At 40.3% G+C, this 21,201-nt stretch overlaps 1 protein-coding gene and 1 long non-coding RNA gene across 2 annotated transcripts in view; one reads left to right on the forward strand and one right to left on the reverse strand.

Moving 5' to 3' along the window:
- The first annotated feature begins 261 nt into the window (after nucleotides 1-261).
- Nucleotides 262-21,201, forward strand: part of TXNRD3 (thioredoxin reductase 3) — a 54,028-nt gene continuing 33,088 nt past the window's right edge. Inside the window, 6 exon segments of the mRNA NM_001353341.2 lie at nucleotides 262-665; nucleotides 10,571-10,631; nucleotides 11,673-11,782; nucleotides 13,494-13,598; nucleotides 13,838-13,910; nucleotides 15,713-15,832. Coding sequence (NP_001340270.2) covers nucleotides 423-665; nucleotides 10,571-10,631; nucleotides 11,673-11,782; nucleotides 13,494-13,598; nucleotides 13,838-13,910; nucleotides 15,713-15,832 — 712 coding nt within the window. The 5' untranslated portion in view covers nucleotides 262-422.
- Nucleotides 4,744-10,447, reverse strand: LOC144339358 (uncharacterized). Its single transcript, XR_013414332.1, has 2 exons — nucleotides 9,178-10,447; nucleotides 4,744-6,943 (listed from the first exon to the last, which is right to left on the reverse strand). It is a non-coding gene; the product is annotated as an uncharacterized LOC144339358 (long non-coding RNA).

Raw genomic sequence — 21,201 nt, forward strand, 5'->3', positions numbered from 1 at the left:
CAATCTTTCCAATTCACACTTCTCATAAAAATTGAAGAATGTATATTTTAAGGTGGTTTAAACGGGCTGTTGGGGATTATTAGGAGTAAAAGGCATTGCACAGAGGCCATCTCCAAGCGGCATCGCCAAGATTGGTTGGTCTCCGGACGCGCGCACAGCCTGGAGATAAAGAGGCTCGCGCTTGGTACCCGCCTCTTTGAGAAGGGCAGGCGTACGCCGCGGGCGGGCGGGGGGCCCAGTTCGCATGCGCGGGGCGGTGCTGGGGGTGGGGCGAGCGGCTGCCTGGCGGATTCGCGCGGGTGCTGAGAGTGGCCAGCGAAGGCAGCGTTCGCCGCCCCTCAGCCCAGGTCCCTGCGCCGCCGCCGCCGCCTGCGTTTCGGTTTGTGAGCAGGCCCGGCCCGGCCGGGAGCGAAAGCGAGACCGTGGAGCAGTCGCCGCCACAGTCGCCAGGGCCGGGGAAGGCGGGCGATGCCCCCAACCGCCGCTCGGGCCATGTCCGAGGGGCGCGCGTGTTGTCGCCGCCGGGGCGCCGCGCCCGCCTGTCGTCCCCCGGGCCCAGCAGCTCGTCCGAGGCCCGCGAGGAGCTGCGCCGCCGCCTCCGGGGCCTCATTGAGCGCAGCCGGGTGATGATCTTCAGCAAGAGCTACTGTCCCCACAGTACTCGGGTAGGCGCGGCCCTCGCCGGTTCCACCGCGCGCGACCAGGCCGCCACGCGGACGCCACCCCCGGCAGGGCGGGTCCGGGCTGGGGCGCCCGCCTCACTCCCGGGCTGCGGCAGTGAGGTCAGCCGCCCGTCCTCTCCTCTCCCCGGCCTTCCCCTGAGGTGGGCTTGTGATGGTTTATCAAAACAGAAACACTCCTAATTGCGTGACCTCGACCTGGGTTAGGACCCTGCGCCGAACCTCAGTTCTCCGTCTTGGGAAACGAAGGTACGGGAAGGTTGTGAGGTAATTTCAGCTTCATGCACACTGCCTTAACTTTTCAGCGCAGGCTAGGAATCCGGCATTATTTCTAAGGACAAATGTATTCTGAGTTTAAGAATACTTCACTTAAAAACGAGCCTTTGGGTGATAACCTACGTGTAAGGCAGAGACTTTCAACGTTTAGGAATTTACTTCATTTTACAGAAAGTTGAAAAATGATACGTGGAAGACAGTATGCAAAAGCATAAACTATTAGGTTGAGCTCATGAAATTATAGGCTGTTTTTCAAATATATTTGAAGTTTACATTGATGTGTATAGTTTCTTAAAACATATATTATGCATATACATTTTTAAGAATAATAAAGTGACACTAGTACTGTAGAAGCTTCCTTGGCTGTCTTCTCCCTCCCTCAGGATTAACCACTATGCAAAATTTCTTTTTTTTTTTTACATTTTTACCAAATATATACATTATTAATCAATATTTGGTTCCTTTTGGCCTGTTTTGGGACTTGATATAAATCGAACCATATATACATCTGCAGTTTTCTTCCTCAACAGTTATGTTTCAGAGATTCATGCATATTAGTATCTGTAGCTGGGGTTCATTAATTTTCATTGCTGACTACTCCCTAGGATGAATCATACCGGAGTTTATCATTTTGCTGTTTCTAGTATTTTGGTCTTAAAAAACAGTACAGCTGTATGCTTATTCTTGCACGTAACTCCCAGCGCACTTACAAGAGACTACTCTAGGATAGATATCATGAAGCTGAGTTGCTGGGTCATAAAGGATGCATGATTTCTACCTTAGCAAGGTAATGCCCAACTGAGTTTCCAAGTAGTTATACCAATTTACTCTCCTCCTAGTTTATAACAATTCATCTTGCTCTACATCCTTGCTAACAGCTGATATTTTTAATTTTTGCCATTCTGGCAATTTTGAAATGGCATTCCATTATGGTTTAATTTTGTATTTCCCAAATGAAGTCCAGTGTATTCATGGGTCACTTGAGCTTCCTCTTCTATGAAATTCTATAGTATGCTTTTCATTTTTTTCAGGCCTTTTGCCTATTTTCCTATGCAGTGGATTTTAGTTGTTTGTACTAGACTTGTAGGTGTTCTTTATATATTTAGGATGCTTATCCTTAGGTTATGTATACAGTAAGTGCTCACTCAACATTGGTGATAGGTTCTTGGAAACCAACCTTAAGCGAAATGACATGTAACAAAACCAGTTTTATTGTAGGCTAGAAGTAAGAGTTAAGTTCCTATGGCATATTTCTGACCACAAAAATAAAAAATCACCAAACTTTTAAATAAAGACCCAAAACATGTCTAGTATTAAACATTGAAATAAATGTGAACTATACATACATTTAAGAGAGATTAATGAGAACAAGGAAGAAAAGTATTTACCCAATTTCTGGTGAATCAGGAGAGGTTGGGTTCTAATGGTAGTGGGTGAAATCAAAAAATGTTTGCAAAGCAGGATTTTAAGGAGCACCTTGTGCCACTGGGCAGTTCAAAAACAAAATCAGAAATATGGAGGGTACACTGTTGAGTGCTCTCCTACTGTATTCGTTATTGTTTGCGTCTGTATGATTATTGTCTACTTTATGAAGCTTTATTTGGCAATAATTTATATTTGCTTATTCATTCCTTTTCCAACCCATTTACTCCATTTCAGGATTGCAAGTGCTAGGCGGGATCCAAACCTGGCTGGGACACCGTCCCATTGCAGGTGCACTTGCACACACACCCACACTTTCTGTGACTGGGAAAATGTAGATACACTAATTAGCCTAACATGCACATCTTTGGGATGTGGGAGGAAACTGGAGTACCTGGAGGAAACATGAAGAGAAGGTGCAAACTCCACTTGACAGTGGCTCTGGCTGGGAATAGTTTTTTTAATCACTGTTGTAATGAAATAATGTTATTTGAGGACCTGCTGCTGTAGAAAATCTGTCAGATTTAGCTTCCTTTTTCACTCTTTTTATGGGATTGATATGGTTTGGATCTGTGTCCCCAACCAAATATTGAAATGTAATTCCCAATGCTGGAGGTAAGGCCTGGTGGGAGATGAATGGATCATGGGGGTGAATTTCTCATGAATGGTTTAGTATCATCCCATTGGTACTGTCCTCATGATAGTGAGTTCTCATGAGATCTAGTCATTTAAAAGTGTAGCATCTCCCCACCCAACTCTCTTGCTCCTGCTCTGGCCATGTGAAGTGCTGGCTTTGCCTTTGCCTTTTGCCATCATTGTAAGTTTCCTGAGGCTTCCCAGAAGCCAAGGAGATGCCAGCATCATGCTTCCTGTAGAGTCTACAGAAGCATGAGCCAATTAAACCTCTTTTCTTTATATATAACCCAGTCTCATATTTCTTTATAGCAATGGGAGAACAGACTAATATAAGGATCTTTTCATTAACTGAAGTTTGTAAGTTTAATGTATTTGCTTCTATCATTCTTTTCCTTTTATGGCTTGCTTTTGGTGTCTTATTTAGGAAATCTGTTTCTATTCAGAGATCATAAAGATATTCTGTTTTAGCTCCTGAAAATTGAGTAGTGAGTAGTGTGCTTTTCATACCCACCTTCTTGACATCTACCTGGGATTGATATTGGTAATACGAGTGGGGATCCAATTTGTTTTCTTCTTTGTGACTTACCAGGTGTTCCTGTTTCCTTTTTTTGGAGACCCTATCCTTTCCACACTAGTTTGTATACTCACTCATCATTGATCAGGTTCTCATGTATGTGTTGGACTGTTTCTGGGGTCTGTTTCTATCTATATTTCTTAAGAGTTGTCCTTTGTAGTTTGCATAAATACCAAGAGATCAGAACTGTGTCTGTCTACTGCTGTATTACTGGGGCCTAGACAATAGTGTCAGGCACATATTATAGGGTGAATTATCTTAAATAATTTTAGTCAAACCTTTGCTGATACAGAAAATCTTAGGACAAATGATCCTCTATTCTGTATGTGTTAACATTTTCAGTAATGTGGCCATGATTTTGAGTCCCATTACATATTTGGACAGCTCTGATTATTGGAATTTTTTTAAGTGAAGCGAAGTCTGCCTCTCTGAAATGTTTTTTCATTCTTGGAGGTGAGCATTGCTCCAGTGGGCAGAATTAAGAACTTTGCTTCTGCTTGGAGGGCAGATCTTCCAGTACTTTTGCCAAGTGTTTTTCTTGCTTGACTGAGTAGCCTGCTTTCTTACATGTCTGTCTTTACATGTGGCCACTCACTAACTTGATTGTACAGGTTTTTTTTTTTTTTTTTTTTTTTTTTTTTGCCCATGAACCTCTTAAATGTATCTCCCAAAATTAGACATCATATTCCACATGTGTCCTTATCCTTGCAGAGTCAAGGAGAGAGATTGTTTCTTGATTGGGCTGCTAATGGCATTCAGTAAGCGTCATTGGGTACTTAGTGTTGCAGAGACACAGAAATGAATAAACCTTGGTCTTGCCTCCCGTAAACTCATAGTCTAATTGAGCTGTAATCAACCCGCTTGCATGTGTAGAAAGAAATGCGTAAGAAAAACGAGAGTTGTGGGAATAAGAGATAAAACAGTGGCTTCTGTGGAGGATCTGAACAGTCTAAGAAAATGCCACGTAAGTGATCCTTGAGGGATAAGTTAGTCTGTAGGTAAGAAAGAGCATCTAGTTAAGAAACTGGTATCAGCAAAGATAGATAATGATAAAAGGAAAATAGTATGGCTGAGCACAATGTATATGCAAGGGAATCAGGAAGATTCATTGGAAAATGGCTGGAAATTTAGTTTCAAAGGTGATTTAGGGAGGTCTTTGTTTTTTTGAGATGGGGTCTTGCTCTGTTGCCCAGGCTGGAGTGCAGTGGCTTGATTTTGACTCACTGCAACTTCTGCCTCCCAGTCTCAAGTGATCCTCCCACATAAGCCTTCCAAATAGGTGGGACTGCAGGCGCATGCCACCACACCTGGGTAATTTTTATATTTTTTGTAGAGACAGTGTTTCACCGTGTTGCCCAGGCTGGTCTTGAGCACCTGCACTCAAGTGATGCACCTGCCTAGCCTCCCAAAGAGCTGGGATTACAGGCGTGAGCCATCATGCCTGGCCAAGGAGGTCTTAAAATGCTTGCTAATAAGTGTGAACTTAATGATATGGCAAAGAAAAGTCATCTCACACTTGTGAGCAGCATTTGACCTGTGATTTGAAATCTAGCCATCATATAAAACTAGACTCAGTATAGGGGCAGCTAGACTAGTTGGAAAGTCAATGTTAAAGGACAGATGTAAGATAATAACGCAAACTGAACAGTGAATAAAATGTCCTGACTTTTAGAAGTACTTTCCTCACATTAATTTTAAGCCATGTTTCCCCAGTCCTGTATGAATTCAATACATTTGTGAATTACAAATTTATATTACCACTGGTTCGCTTTTTTAAAAATATTGTGATAAAATACACATAACATAAAACTTACCATTTTAACTATTTTTTAGTGTAGCGTTCAGTGGCACTAAGTACATGCACGTTGTTGTGCAACCATCGCAGCATCCATCCACAGAACTTTTTCATCTTCCCAAACTGAAATTCTATACCCATTAAACACTTACTCTCTTTTCCTCCTTCTCCCAGCCCCTGACAACCACCATCCTACTTTCTGTCTCTATGAATATGACTGCTCTAGGTACCTCATATGAGTTGAGTCATACAGTATTTGTTTTTTTGTGTCTGGTTTATTTCACTTAGAGTAGTGTCCTGAACATTCAACCATGTTGTAGCATGTGTCAGAATTTCCTTTTTTTTTAAAGACTGAATCATATTCCACTGTATGTATATAACACATTTTGTTTATCCATTTATCTGTCGATGGTCACTTGCATTGTTTCCACCTTTTGGCTATTATGAATATTGTTTCTATGAACATGGGTGTACAAATATTTATTTCGGTCTCTGCTTTCAATTCCTTTTGATACATACCTGGAAATGGAATTGCTTGATTATATGCTATTTCTATTTGTAATTTTTAGAGAAACTGTCATTCTGTTTTCCATAGTGGCAACACTATTTTACATTCCCACCAAAGTGCACAAGGTTCCCAGTTTCTCTGCATCCTCACCAACATTTGTTATTTTCTGTGTTTTTAAAAATAATACTTGTCCTAATGCATGTGAAGTGTTATCTCATTGTGGTTTTGATTCACGTTTCACTAAAGATTAGTGATGATGAACAACTTTTCATGTGCTTATTGGCCATTTGTATCTTTTATTTGAAGAAATATCTATTCAACTGCTTTGCCCATTTTTAAGTTGGGGTTTTAACTTTTTGCTCTTGAGTTTTAGGAGTATGCTATATAATCTAGATATTAATCCCTTATCATATATGTGATTTGCAAATATCCTATTCAGTTCCTTGGGTCACCTCCTTACTCAGTTGATAATGTCCTCTTTTCTTTTTAAGAGATGGCATCTTGCTATGTTGCCCAGGCTGGAGTGCCGTGGCTATTCACAGGTGTGATCAAAATGCACTACAGCCCCGAACTCCTGGACTCAATGATCCTCCTACCTCAGCCTCCTGAGTAGATACTGTCCTTTGATGACCAAGAATTTCAAATTTTTGTGAGGTGCTATTTGTCTGTTGTTTCTTTTGTTGCTTGTGCCTTTGAGATCATATCCATAAAATCATTGCCAAAGCCAGTGTCATGACACTTTTGCCTTATGTTTTATTCTAAGAGTTTTATAGTTTTAGCTCTGACTTTTGGGTCTTTGATCCATTTTGAGTTAATTTCTGTACACGGTGTTAGGTAAGGGTCCAGTTTCATTCTTTTGTTAGTGGACAGCCAGTTTTCTCAGCATCATTTGTTGAAAAGACAAATGATGCTTTCCCCATTGAATGTTCTTGGCACCCTTGTTAAAAATCATTTCCCTGTATATGTGAGGCTTTATTTCTGTGCTCCCTGGTCTCTTCCTTGGTCTGTAAGCCTGTCTTTATGTCAGTACGGCACCGTTTTGATTACTGTATCTTTGTAGTAAGGTTTGAAGAACTTACTGTATCTGTTGTACAGATTATTTTGTCACCCAGGTGTTAAGCCTAGTACCTATTAGTTATTTTTCCTGATCCTCTCTTTCCTCCCACTCTGCACCCTCAGGTAGGCCCCAGTGTCTGCTGTTCCTATCTATGCATCCATGTGTTCTCATCATTTAGCACCCATTTATAAATGAGAACATGCAGTGTTTGGTTTTTTGTTCCAGAATTAGTCTGTTTAGGATAGTGGCCTCCAGCCCCATCTATGTTCCTGCAAAGGACATGATCTCATTCTTTTCTATGGTTGCATAGTATTCCATGGTATATATGTATAACGTTTTCTTTATCCAGTCTATCATTGATGGGGGTTGGGTTGATTCCATCTCTTTGATATTATGAAGAATGCTGCAATGAACTTGCACATGCATATGTCTTTATGATAGAATGATTTATATTCCTTTGGGGATATACCCAGTAATGAGATTGTGGGGTTTACCCTTCTATTCAAAATAGTAGTACTGCAGCTGAGAACAGTGGCTCACACCTATAATCCCAGCACTTTGGGAGGCCAAGGCAGGAGGACCGCTTGAGCCCAGGAGTGTGAGACCAGCATTAGCAACTGAGTAAGACCCCATCTCTACAAAAAATAAATAAAAAAAAAATTAGCCAGGCATGATGGCACATGCCTGTAGTCCCACGTACTCTGGAGGCTAAGGTGGGAGGATTGCTGAAGCCAAGGAGTTTGAAGCTGCAGTGAGCCATGATCCACATCACTTCACAACAGCCTGGGTGACACAGCAAGACCCTGTCCCCCTCCAATAAAGTACTATTAGTCCTAGCCAGAGCAATACCACGAGAAAAGGAAATAAAAGGCATCGAAACTGGAAAATAAGTTAAATTATCTCTGTTCACAGACAACATGATCTGATGTGTAGAAAACCTAAAGATTTCACAGATGCACACACACCAAAACCGTTAAAATAAAGAAATTCAGCAAAGTTGCATTGTACAAAATCAACACACAAAAATCAGTTGATTTTCTGTATACCAATAACGAACAATCCAAAATGGAAATTGAGAAAAAATTTTCGTTTATAATAGCAAAAAGAAGAACTAAATACTTAGGAAGAAACTTAACCGAGAAAGCAAAAGACTTGGATGTTGAAAACCACAAATGTTGCTGAAAGGAATTAAATAAGATAGCAACAAATAACAACATCCCATGTTCATGGATTGGAAGATTTTATACTGCAAAGATGTCAGTAGTACTCAAAGCAATCTACAGATTTAATGCAATCCTTATCAAAATCCCAATGATCTTTTTTGCAGAAATAGAAAAATCCATCCTAAAATTCATATGGAATTTCAAAAGACCCTGAATAACCAGAACAGTCTCGTAAAGAAGAACAAAGTGGAAGAACTCATGCTTCCTGAGTTCTTCAAACCTTACTATAAAGATACAGTAATCTTGTATCTTTGAAGTGATCTTGAAGTGATGTGATCATGGCTCACTGCAGCTTCAAACTTCTTGGCTTCAGCAATCCTCCCACCTTAGCCTCCAGAGTACGTGGGACTACAGGCATGTGCCATCATGCCTGGCTAATTTTTTTTTTATTTATTTTTTGTAGAGATGGGGTCTTACTCAGTTGCTAATGCTGGTCTCACACTCCTGGGCTCAAGCGGTCCTCCTGCCTTGGCCTCCCAAAGTGCTGGGATTATAGGTGTGAGCCACTGTTCTCAGCTGCAGTACTACTATTTTGAATAGAAGGGTAAACCCCACAATCTCATTACTGGGTATATCCCCAAAGGAATATAAATCATTCTATCATAAAGACATATGCATGTGCAAGTTCATTGCAGCATTCTTCATAATATCAAAGAGATGGAATCAACCCAACCCCCATCAATGATAGACTGGATAAAGAAAACGTTATACATATATACCATGGAATACTATGCAACCATAGAAAAGAATGAGATCATGTCCTTTGCAGGAACATAGATGGGGCTGGAGGCCACTATCCTAAACAGACTAATTCTGGAACAAAAAACCAAACACTGCATGTTCTCATTTATAAATGGGTGCTAAATGATGAGAACACATGGATGCATAGATAGGAACAGCAGACACTGGGGCCTACCTGAGGGTGCAGAGTGGGAAGAAAGAGAGGATCAGGAAAAATAACTAATAGGTACTAGGCTTAACACCTGGGTGACAAAATAATCTGTACAACAAACCCCTGTGGCATGAGTTTACCTGTATCACAAACCTACACATGTACCCCTGAACTTAAACGTTTAAAAAAAAGAAGAAGTGGTGAAAGCATCACTGTCTTCTTCCTGGTTAGGGCTAGGGAGCCTGGTTTTTTTGGACCACACTCACTTGGAGTGGAGCTCCCATCAGCTGCTCCAGGGCATGGGAGGGAAGGGGTGGATTGGGGTGCAAATGGCATAGCTTCTCCATGTTTTAATTGAGATTTAGTATATTTTCTTGAATAAGTGTTTATTCATTTGCTCAATGCCTATAGGAACTTTCCAGATAGTTTCTAGTGGTTGTTTTAAATAATTTTCCCCAGTTTTCCCCTGTTCACACTTCCATTCTGAAAGTGGAACCTTTAGATCTTACCTTGAGGGCTGAGGACACTGAAGGCTTTTAAGTAAAGTGGTGAAAAGTGGTTTTAAATGACCACTTTGGATGTAATTTTCAGAAGTAGAGAGGACAAAGCTGGTGCAGAAATAACTTGTAGGATATTACTGAGAATTTCCAGTAGTCAATGTTGATGGCTCAGATTAAGATAGCAACTATGGGGAACTAGAGAGATGAACCAGTTCAACAGAGAATTGCTAAAACTTTGTAATGACAGTGAATGGCTGAGGAGTTCATGTGGGATAGGAAGATGTTCCCTGAGAGGGAGGCATAAAAATGATTCCCAGTTAGAGCCCTGCAGTCGTTAAGGTACAGATCCTGCTACAGGTCCTGATTTTGCATGTCTGGTAAGCTCCTGGGGTGATGCTGTCCTTCTGTTCCTCTGCCCTCTGTTTGCATGAGTAGCAAGGCTGTAGTTGCTCTTATTTAATCAACTGGAGACGGTGCTATAAATTGAATTGTCACTTGTCTGTTTCCCCTACTAAAGGGTAGAGATTGTATCTTATTCCTTGTTTTCTTTTGAGTACTTAGAAATGTGGATGAACCATTCAAAGTGTTTGATGTATAAAAATTTGTTGAATGATTTAATGACTGTTGAAAGGAAACACGGGAAGAGGAAAAGGTATGTGGAAGGAAAGGAGTAGTATTGTGGGTATGTTGCCTGTGAAATGCCTGTGGGACACGCAGGTGGAAAATAGATACTACCTATCTTGAGTTCAGAAAAGAGATTTGGGCAAAAGTTGTAGATTTGAAAGTCATAAGAGACGGTAAAAGGAAGGCAAGGGATGGCCTGAGATTATTCTGGGAAAATGTGTAGTGGAAAGGAAAAAAAATCAAAACAAAAACAAAAACCACCCATCAGCTAGAACTGCTATTCCTCCAGAACATTTATTTTTGACATCTCTCACTACTATGTTCATATTTCACAGCTGTTGAATCTTTTGTGAGAGTGAAACTTAGCTAAATTTTTGTTACAGGTGAAAGAACTCTTTTCTTCTTTGGGAGTCGAGTGTAACGTCTTGGAACTTGATCAAGTTGGTAAGTAGACCAGTTACTACACGGTGTTGTTTATAATAAATGCCAACAAGATTGACTGCTTTCCATTTACTTTGTTCGATTCAGATTACTCTTGTCTTCGGGTTGAATGAGGCATTTTTGTCTACATTCAGCCATGCAGAAAATGAACCCTTATGTGGCAGATAAGTTGGTGTAGGTTTTTTATTTATACATTTTCCATATTTGAGGGAAGGGAGTGAGAGGAAGATATATAAGCTGCTCCCTTTGAAGTACTTGAGGCATTTCAGATGTATCTGCCAGCTCTCTAGCAGAATAGATTAAGCTGTAACAAACGAAAAGGATCCGCTCCCATTTCCTGGCTGTGTCATCCACCAGGGAGAGTGCATTAAGTTTTTAGCTTTATACTTTTGAATTCTTGGCATTCATACATCTAATATTAGTTGAGCATTTTACACATAAGGAGCTTTTCAGGGGTGAGGGCATGGTGATGAACTGAACAAGTTTGATTTCTGCCTTCATAGAACCTCACTGACTCATTTTAACCAAGTTGCCTTATTGAGTGAAATGCTCTTGAATCTTGGAGACTTTTCTAAAGGGCATACCAATAAGGTAGTCTTAAGTAGTCATGGACCAGTTTTATTTTTAGGGATGGAAGATAAATATTGGACTACGATCATAAACAGTTTTCAAATGTAATTGTAAGAAGTATTTTCTGAGTTATTGTTACAGCAGATTTTATCTTGATATTTGCTCTTTAAAGAGGCCTCTTGTCTGTTTGTCTTGGCATAGTCACTGAATAATATATCAAAATCTAATTTTGAAGAGTTTATCTTTGTCTTTATTCCTTATCTTTAAAGGAATAAGTAGATCTTTATTTTTTAAGATTTTCTTTAAAAGCATGGATGTTTTCCCCTCGAGTTATCATTTCATAAAGTTATATAACACACTGACCCGTTATGGGTATGTACATGTGAACATTTGAGTGTTGTAACACTTTAGTTGAACTCACAAAGATTTGGAACTCTTTTCAGTGTTTTTATGTATAGCTTTTTTCTTCTTTAGATGATGGGGCCAAGGTTCAAGAAGTGCTGTCAGAAATCACTAATCAGAAAACTGTGCCCAATGTTTTTGTGAATAAAGTGCATGTAGGTGGATGTGACCAAACTTTGCAGGTAATAATAGTATTATATGTTCTTCAATGCTGTTTGTTCACATTTTTAAAAAGTATTTAAAGGAGGAGAAAATGGTTTTTAGGAGTCCACTCATCTTTTGGAAGTTATGAAATGAAGCATATAGGATAATTATCAGTCAGATAATATTGATTGCTTTAAGGGAAATTAGCTTTTCTACCAGCCTGAACTTCAGAAGCTAGGATTTTTGTGTGAGGGCACTAGGACAAACCACCCTGGAGACATCCCAGGTCTTTTCCTCCTGATGGGGAGAGAGAGCATTACTGTTTGTCCAGTAAAAAGAGGTCAACACTGACATTCTTGTCTAGGGCAATTAGAATTCCTGTTAAGACTGCCAACTTTGTGGTGGTTTCCAAAGGCCTATGGCTTTTGATATTTTGATTCCTAGAATGCTACAAATGAATAGGAGTTGTTAGGTAAGCAGGGATAGATAAAAATTGATGTTTATTAAATAAGGTCCTTATTTTATAATTATTCACTTTTATTAAAATTCTACTCTGTCATATCCTTTATATGTGTATACAATATGAGTAATCAGTGATTGATTAAATAGTTGTATTTGAGGCTTTAATTAAGAATTATATTTTTGTGGAGAAAAACAATTGTCTACGTTGTGTGTTAATCTATGATCAGCATCCTTATGCAGTAACAATCTGCTTTATTAGTCCTAGAATTTATAACCTAGTGCACATAGTGGTTAAGTCCTGTAATTATAGCCACTAAACACCTTCTGAAGTGCTTGTCTTGCCAATCCTAATTTGGAAAATAATGTCCAAGAATAAATCTATAGATGCAGAGAGAGCAATTCTATTATTTCAAGACAGAAAGATATTTTTTGGATGGCAGATCCTGAGGAGGTGGATTTCCCTAAGGGTACCTAAAAGTAAGGAGGCCAGAGGGGCCCTTTTTAGAATGTCCCCAAAACCTTCTTGGGCACCCATTCTTCATGGGAACACATGGCATCTGGTGAATCCACGTAGTTATGAAGCATCTGTTTAGGAACGGCTAGTTTGATCATGGTGTTTGTCTAAAGCCAAGGTAATGGGAGTGAGCAACTGACGTGGCATAGAGAAAACTGTTGCTAATCACACATCGAACCTCTAACATCATCTAAGCTACTGATCACAAGGAGGGCCAAATGAGCAAGAGGATACGGCCCAGGGCCAGCCTCATGACTGTTGCTGAAAGAAAATGTGAGATGTTGGTGTTGTATAGAAAGCTCACCAGTGTAACTACGAAGGTTAGATCAATTTATGAGAAGCTATGACAAAATTTGCTGATAATGCATAAGAATTGTTCTCAAAATGAAGACTAGCACAAGTGAGCAAGGATCTTAAAAAATGATACTTGGCTATTCCACTGCATTTGACTATAACATTTTGATAATTAGACCAAAGAAAACGACCTCATTTTACATCGATACAGAGCCACAGCCTTCTAGGTTATTTGACACAGGCCTAGCTGTCAGGTGTCAGAAAGGACAAAAACATATGTACTTTGGTATAAGTTTTAACTAGTTGGACCCTATTTTTAAATAGCATCCAGATAAATTTACAGTTCTAACTTAGATTAATTATAGATTGTTCCTAAGATTTTTATAAAAGAAATCCATACTAGTTAAACATAGGGTATACATAAACAGCTGTAAAACTTTAAATTCTGCAGTGTTCTTTCTCCTGTAATTAAACCATAGGCATATCAGAGTGGTTTGTTACAGAAGCTCCTTCAGGAAGATTCAGCATATGATTATGATCTCATCATTGTTGGTGGTGGTTCTGGCGGCCTTTCATGTGCGAAGGTATGAACGTAGAAATGAAACTCGTAGACAATCTTCCTGATGATTGCCATAGTCATTTTTTCTGCTACTTAAAAAATTACTGTTACAGTTTAAGCTTTTGTTGTAATAGCTGGTATAATTCAGGTAAAAGATTGTGTGTCACACAAAAACAGTTTTTTAGGGAAGACAAAAATTGAGGGAGTGTCAGGAAAGTGACAAGATCTTTATACGTAATTTTTGTTGTTGTTGTTTGTTTGTAGGAAGCTGCCATTTTGGGAAAGAAAGTTATGGTGCTAGACTTTGTTGTCCCGTCACCTCAGGGCACATCCTGGGGTAAGCTGTTTTTCTCTGTTGTTCCTCTCTGCTCTTTACATATGTTGCTTGCTTTATGTAATCTCATTTAATCCTCACAACAATCTCAACAGGTATAACTCGCCTGTTTCTTGGATAAGAAAACAGGCAAGTCTAGGCCTGGCCCAGAGTCTCATGCCTGTAATCCCAGCACTTTGAGAGGCCCAGGAGTTCCAGACTAGCCTGGAAATATAGTGAGACCTTGTCTCTATTCAAAAAAATAAAAAATTAAAAAAAAAAATTAAAGAAACTGAGTCTTAGTGAGGATATAGTTAACAAGCAGTGATGTTGGAAAGATAATATAAACATTAGTAAGGAAGATTTTACAAAAAGAAAAAAAGATTCCGTGACCCCAGTATTTCAGCACTTCTGCCATAGTATTTTTTTGCATGCATGTCACATAGTTGAGGTCACAGTGTATATACTGTGTCGTGATCACATAAGTTTGCCAGAAACATTTTTCTTTGTTTCTGTGTCGATTTCATAATTGACTATATTAGCTGCACAATAGCTGATGGAGTGAGTGTATATAATAATTACAGTTTAGCTTAACGAGACCAATGACCAGCTCTATGACTGCTGTCTACTGTAGACTAGAGCACTCACCTTTCCATGTTGTTTTTCCACAGTGAAAAGAGCACATAGATTTTGTGCTGGATGTTTTCCTTTTATTCTTTAAATGCATTCCCCCTCTGCCTCTGCCCTGCTCTACACCCCATAAGACTGATCTGTTGGCAGCCTTGCCCTCTGGCTTCTGAGGCAGCTTGGCCACTTTGGAGTAATGGAAAGAGGGCAGAGGGAGAGTGGAGTTAGGATTTTACTCCCCTGGCTTCTTCCCTGCTGGGTCCCTGCATCTTCCTGTGGAAGGCCACCCCCTCCATTGGATGGCCGACTCCCTCTGGGTGGTGGCAGTCAGTCTCCTTGCCCCTTCACATGGGGCTGCCAGTGGTACCCTGCTGTCACTAGTTTAGGGAACTATTCTATCCCTTTTTGCTCTTCCTGCTTACACCTTTGTGATAATTTCTCTGTTAATCCTTCAGTTACCCAATTCGAGTGTGTCTTCTCTTTTCTACTAGAAAAAATTTTCTGGCAGATTTTTTCACATAAAGTGTGAAAATCAATTTTTAAAATTCAAACTTACTCAGAAGGTTATAGCCTAGAATTTTATATACAAAAGCTAATCTACCTTGATTTTTCTCATAATGTTCTTGTGGTGTGTGTACACTTGTTTTTTGTCCCTCAACCTGGCCTCTTTCCTTTATTTCTCCTCCCTTTCTCCCTTTCTTGTCCAGAAATAATCCTACTTACCTGGCGTACCAGAAGACACTGTAGTCAGAGAGAATCTGAGACCTGCCCTGCAAAGGGGAACTCCGTTTTGCATAATCCATTTTTTGTTGTTAAGGACTCAGAGTAAATGTGACCAGGAAGCTTGCAGTTGAAGACGTGACTCCAAGGAGTCAGAGTTATGGAGAGTACAGGGCTGGTGTAGTACATATCTAATTAATCTTGTATCATTCTGATCTCTGTGGATCAGACTGAAGTGAAAGTTTTGAACTCTGTGCCCAGAAAACTTCTCACGTGCACATCTTTTTTACTCATCCTTGGGTCTCTTCTGTGGATCTGTGGTCGGAAAATTTGGGTTAATCCCTTGTGTCTTATTTTGGGGTAGGGTATCATCCCCCCTACCATTGAGCTTGTCATTTCCACATGTTTTAATATAATATGACTGCAGATGTGTGAAACTAGACACACAAAGAAGCATTAATACTTATTTTCTTTCTCAGGTCTTGGTGGCACTTGTGTAAATGTAGGTTGTATTCCTAAGAAATTGATGCATCAGGCTGCCCTTTTGGGGCAGGCATTGTGTGACTCGAGGAAATTTGGCTGGGAGTATAATCAACAAGGTGAGTAATGGTATATAAAGTATAGATTGAGAGAAAAGAAAAAATGAGTTTTTTAGATAAAGACTTGGTATTCATATTTTTATAGTTGAGTTTATAATTCATTTAATGAACATTCATTAGGAAGCCACTCTGTCAGCCAGGCATAGAGGATGCAAAAGGGCCTGCTCTTGTGAACCTCACCACCTAGAGAGGGAATTGTCTCAGCTGCAGCAATCCCACCCTCTTAGCAGAATGTAAAAGATTAAATAATCGCCATTTTCAGATTTCTTTGAAGTATAAGAAAAATAGAATAGCAAAGGTTATTGTTTGAATTATATCTGTTATTATAACATTTTTTCTCAATGGTTATATATATCTTTGGTTAATGAAAAGTGGAAAAGAAATTCATCCAGTAAACATGTATTGGCCAAGCTCTGAGGATACAGATGTGAGGAAGACAGAGCTGCCTGTAAGCAGCACATAGTCCATGGGAGAGAGACAAGGAGATCCATTCAGTGCACTCAAATTAGCCGTGCTGTTTTCAGTATTGGCTCCATGTAGCCTTGAGGGTGGTGGGGGAGTGTCAGGGAAAGCTCTTCAGACAATGTGACCCTTGAGCTGCATCGGCAAGGTCACAGAGGAGTAGGACCTTTAACACCGGAAGCAGTTTGATGAATGCTATGGAGATGTGAGGAAGCATGGTGTTTTGGGGGGTTAGTAGCAGCTGGAGTGAAGAGTAGGTGAAGGGAGTTGAAGCAGGAGAGGAGCATGAGCCACGGCTATGATTCCAGGTCCCGCTGTCAAGCTAAGTAGCAAGCAGAAAAAAGCTCCCTAAAGAAAATGATGCTTATTTGGGAATTGGGCACTGCAGCTGGAATATGTGTGCCATAGTAAACTATGTGCATGTTCAGGGACATAAAGGAAGACAAGGGTTTCCTACGCAAAAATGAGGAGGATGATATGATTGTTTTGAAATGATTATCATTGGCTACAAGGATCAATAACTAGGGTGACTCAAGTCCGAGGTTGGACAGGCAGTTGCTGGGCAGGTGTCCTGGAAGATGTATTTTTATGTAAGGTTGTGATGGCCTTTGGTCAAGTTTGCGGTTTTTGTAGTCTTTGTGATGATTTCGTTATCAGGCATAGAAACCAGAAAACCCTTTCTTCATGGCCTTCCCCAGCTCTGTCAGAGAGTTGGTTTTTTTTTACACAAGTTCCTCCATTTTGATTCTGACAACTTTCACACCTTTGATGGCACTGAGGAACTTAGAAAAGAGAGGAAAGGATAGGAAAGTGGGGGCAAGAAATGACAGAGGGTTGAGCAAAGACTGAAGTCAGGTTGGAGGGTAGTTGAAGGCATAAAATTGACCAGATGTGGTGGCCAGTTGGATGTAGACTTGGCTGTGTATCAGAAAGTCTTGTGGACTTTCAGAAAAATTACAAACCACTTGTCTCTTTCTGTAGAGATTTTGATCTGGTAGATGTGGGCAGTGAATGTGCACATTTAAAGCATCATAGATGATCCTGGTTCTGACCATAGCCAGGTAATTATGACAGGGCATCCAGGTCATGGTAGGATATGGAGTGAGGGAGAGGAAAGAATGCAGGAAGAGAGGCTAGGGGGAAATGGAATACCGTTCACTGAGATAGGAAACACAGGCAGCTTTTGTTTATTGGCAGGGTGGGGTTGAGTTCAGGATAATGGGTTGATGCTGGACACATTTCTCCAGTCAACTCAATGGAGAGCTTTAGGTCAAGCTAGGATCAGCTGGTTGTAGATAAAGTGAGGCCTTCCTACTTGGCAGTGTAATTTTGGGGTAGTTTTATTCACTTTCAAGAATCCTTCTTCTGGTTAGGCATAGTGACTCACACCTATAATCCCAGCACTTTGGGAGACTGAGATAAGAGGATTATTCAAGCCCAGGAGATTGAGACCAGCCTGGGCAACATAGTGAGACTCTGTCTCTACAAAAAATAGAAAAATCATCCAGGCATGGTGGCATGCACCTGTAGTCCCAGCCACTTGGGAGGCTGACGTAAGAGGATAGCTTGAGTCCAAGGAGGTCAAGGCTACAGTGAGCTCTGATTGTACCACTGCACTCCAGCCTGGGCAACAGAATGAGACCTTGTCTCGAAAAAGAAAAAATATTTCTTTTCCCTAAATCCTTCATCTTACTTGGACACTGTACTTCAGGTGCCTTGGGAACATCCTGGTAGAGTTTGCTGTATGGGGAGGATTTGTTCCCAAAAGAGAGCTAGGCAAGAACTGAGTGTGAGAGGTACAACACATGGGGGATTGGGGAAGATGAAAAGCATAGAAAACAGAGACAGAACGCTGAGATATTTTAATACCTATAGTAACTGGGTGAGGAAGAGGAGGAAAACCAAGAGAGTTGAATCACAGAAGCCAAGAGGGGTTTGGCTTAAGGGCATGATTGGGGCCTTAGGTAGTCTAAAAAGAGCGCTAACTGAATCAATTGCTGCAGAAAGGCTAAATGGAATGGGATTTGAATTATGCACATTTTGACTTGGCAGGTACTTATGAAATCTTTTTAAAATAAGTACAGTGTTTTAAAAATAACTGAGTCCAAGAGGGGAGAAGCTCCTAAAACTTCACTGGTAGGGAAGAGGCTGTAAAGGGTGAACCACAGCACTCACTCTGTGTTGGAGACACAGCAGGCAGAGGTGGCTTGTGTGGGTGACATCAAACCTGTGTGGTCTGTGCCAGCTGGGGACCTTTCTATGTGTTACTTGTCTATTCTTTATTGTCTTACAGTCTCAGAGAAGAGATAGCAGGATGTCTGTACACATTGCTTTGCTGCACTCCCTGCCCCTGTGGGGTCAATTGATGTTAATTCTGTTCTAAGTGCTGAATATTTCTAAATACTTTCTAATTTCCTTGAATGGGTAAAATCTTATAATTAGCTTCCTCAAAGTTCCCCCTATACAAAATGCTTTCTTTTTTCTTTTTTCTTTCTTTTTTTTTTTTTTTGAGATAGAGGAGTTTCACTATGTTGTCCAAGCTAGAGTACAGTGGTATGATCTCAGCTCACTGCGTTCCTCTACCTCCCGCATTCAAGCGATTCTCCTGCCTCAGCCTCCCGAGTAGCTGTGATTACAGGTGCACACCACTGCACCCGACTGATTTTTATATTTTTAGTGGAGATGGGGTTTCACCATATTGGCCAGGCTGGTCTTGAACTTCTGACCTCAGGTGATCTGCCCACCTCGGCCTCCCAAAGTGCTGGGACTGCAGACATGAGCCACCGTGCCTGGCCAAAATGCTTTCTAAGTCAGCTTTGGGGGGTTGACTAAGAAATATTTAGCTCGCCAACACATGGTGTATTTAGGTATAGACTCAATAAAGGGCCAAGGGAAGTCAACAGATTCTGAGCAGCAAAAGAGAGGAAGTCAAAGGATGCCAAAATTGTGTTCTGGGAGGATGTTCTAGATACTTACGTTCTTGATATTGATAAAGAAATATAGGCTAGGCTGGACACAGTGACTCACGCCTGTAATCTGAGCACTTTGGGAGACTGAGGTGGGCAGATCACCTGAGGTCAGGAGTGTGAGACCAGCCTAGCCAACATGGTAAAACCCGTCTCTACTAAAAATACAAAAATTAGCTGGTCGTGGTAATGCGTGCCCACAATCCCAGCTGCTCAGGAGACTGAGGCAGAAGAATCACTTGAACCAGAGAGGCAGAGGTTACAGTGACCCGAGATTGCACCACTGCACTGTGACCTGAGCAACAGAGGGAGACCTTGCCTCAAAAACCAAAAAAAAAGAGGCGAGGGGCCGGACGCGGTGGTTTATGCCTGTAATCCGAGCACTTTGGGAGACCGAGGCAGGCAGATCACGAGGTCAGGAGATCGAGACCATCCTGGCTAACACGATGAAACCCTGTCTCTACTAAAAATACAAAAAATTAGCCAGGCATGGTGGCATGCGCCTGTCGTCCCAGCTACTCGGGAGGCTGAGGCAAGAGAATCGCTTCAACTCGGGAGGTGGAGGTTGCAGTGAGCCAAGATCATGCCACTGCTCTCCAGCCTGGGTGACAGAGCGAGACTCCATCTCAAAAAAAAAAAAAAAAAAGAGAGAGAAATATAGGTTAAAATAAGTTTAAAATGTATAGATAATTTCCAGATTAGAAACTGAATGAACTTTCAAGTAAAAGTTTAAAAAGAAGGGAAAGTATACAAAGAGAAGGTAGTAAAGAAAAAATAGAAAGGGAAACAACATGAAACTACAAGTTAAAACAAACAAACAAAAATAGCAACAGAAAATAAGATACCTTACATAAGAGTAGTCATATTACTTATTAGGATAAAGCCGAATGAGTCAGATTTTTGGGTTAGTAGATGGCAAAATTCTTCCATATGCTATGTTTAAGACAAATACCTAAAGCCAAAAGAAATAATTGTTGAAAATATGGAAATTTTATATTTTAAGTAGAAAAGAATTTCCTATTTAAAATTTTAGATGGGAAATTTTTAAACAGGAAACAATATACCAGGAAAATGTAAATAATGCCAGTGGTAGTTAGTATCAGATAGGTAGAATATAAACAAAAAGTAAGCAAACAGAAAAACTCAGAAATTAATATTAGCTCCCTTCCCAAATAGAACTGATAAACAAAACCAAGGGTATATTTGAAAATACAAATAAAATAGGCAAATGTTTGGCAAATCCAATTAAGGAAATAAGGGGAGAAGCTCATACAGATACGCAGCATCAGACATGAGAAAAGAAGTATAACTACACGTGGGGAGAGATGCCACAAATTGAGTATAAAAATTAGTGGTCATAATGTTAAATATCTTGATGAAAAGGAATATCTTCTACAAAAATATAAATGACCAGAATTGACTTGAATGATCAAAGAAAAAACATTGTGTAAGAATAACCCAGTCCCCAAAAGGTACCATTAGCATTACAGGTAAATTTTTCTGAATCTGCAAGTAACAGACACTTCCTCTATAATTTAAACCAGGGGTGTCCAATCTTTTGACTTCCCTGGGCCACATTGGAAGAAGAATTGTCTTGGGCCACACACAAAATACACTAACAATAGCTGATGAACTAAAAAAAAAAAAATCTCAAAAGAAACCTATTGTTTTAAGAAAATTTACAAATTTGTGTTGATCTACATTCGAAGCCATCCTGGGCCTCCTGCAGCCTGTGGGCCACAGGTTGGACAAGTTTGATTCACACTGTTCTAGGAAAGCTAGACTTAGAAAAGCCACCTTTTTTTGGATGCTGAAATAACTATAATACAGAAAGATAGTCTAAAAATAGAAAACTATACCCTGTAGAGGTGCCAAAACTCTAGGACAAGCATTGGTAAATCTCTGGTAGTGTCTCGAAGGAACAAACATGACTGGGTAGGG

Source organism: Macaca mulatta, chromosome 2 (assembly GCF_049350105.2).
Source record: "Macaca mulatta isolate MMU2019108-1 chromosome 2, T2T-MMU8v2.0, whole genome shotgun sequence".
NCBI lineage: Eukaryota > Metazoa > Chordata > Mammalia > Primates > Cercopithecidae > Macaca > Macaca mulatta.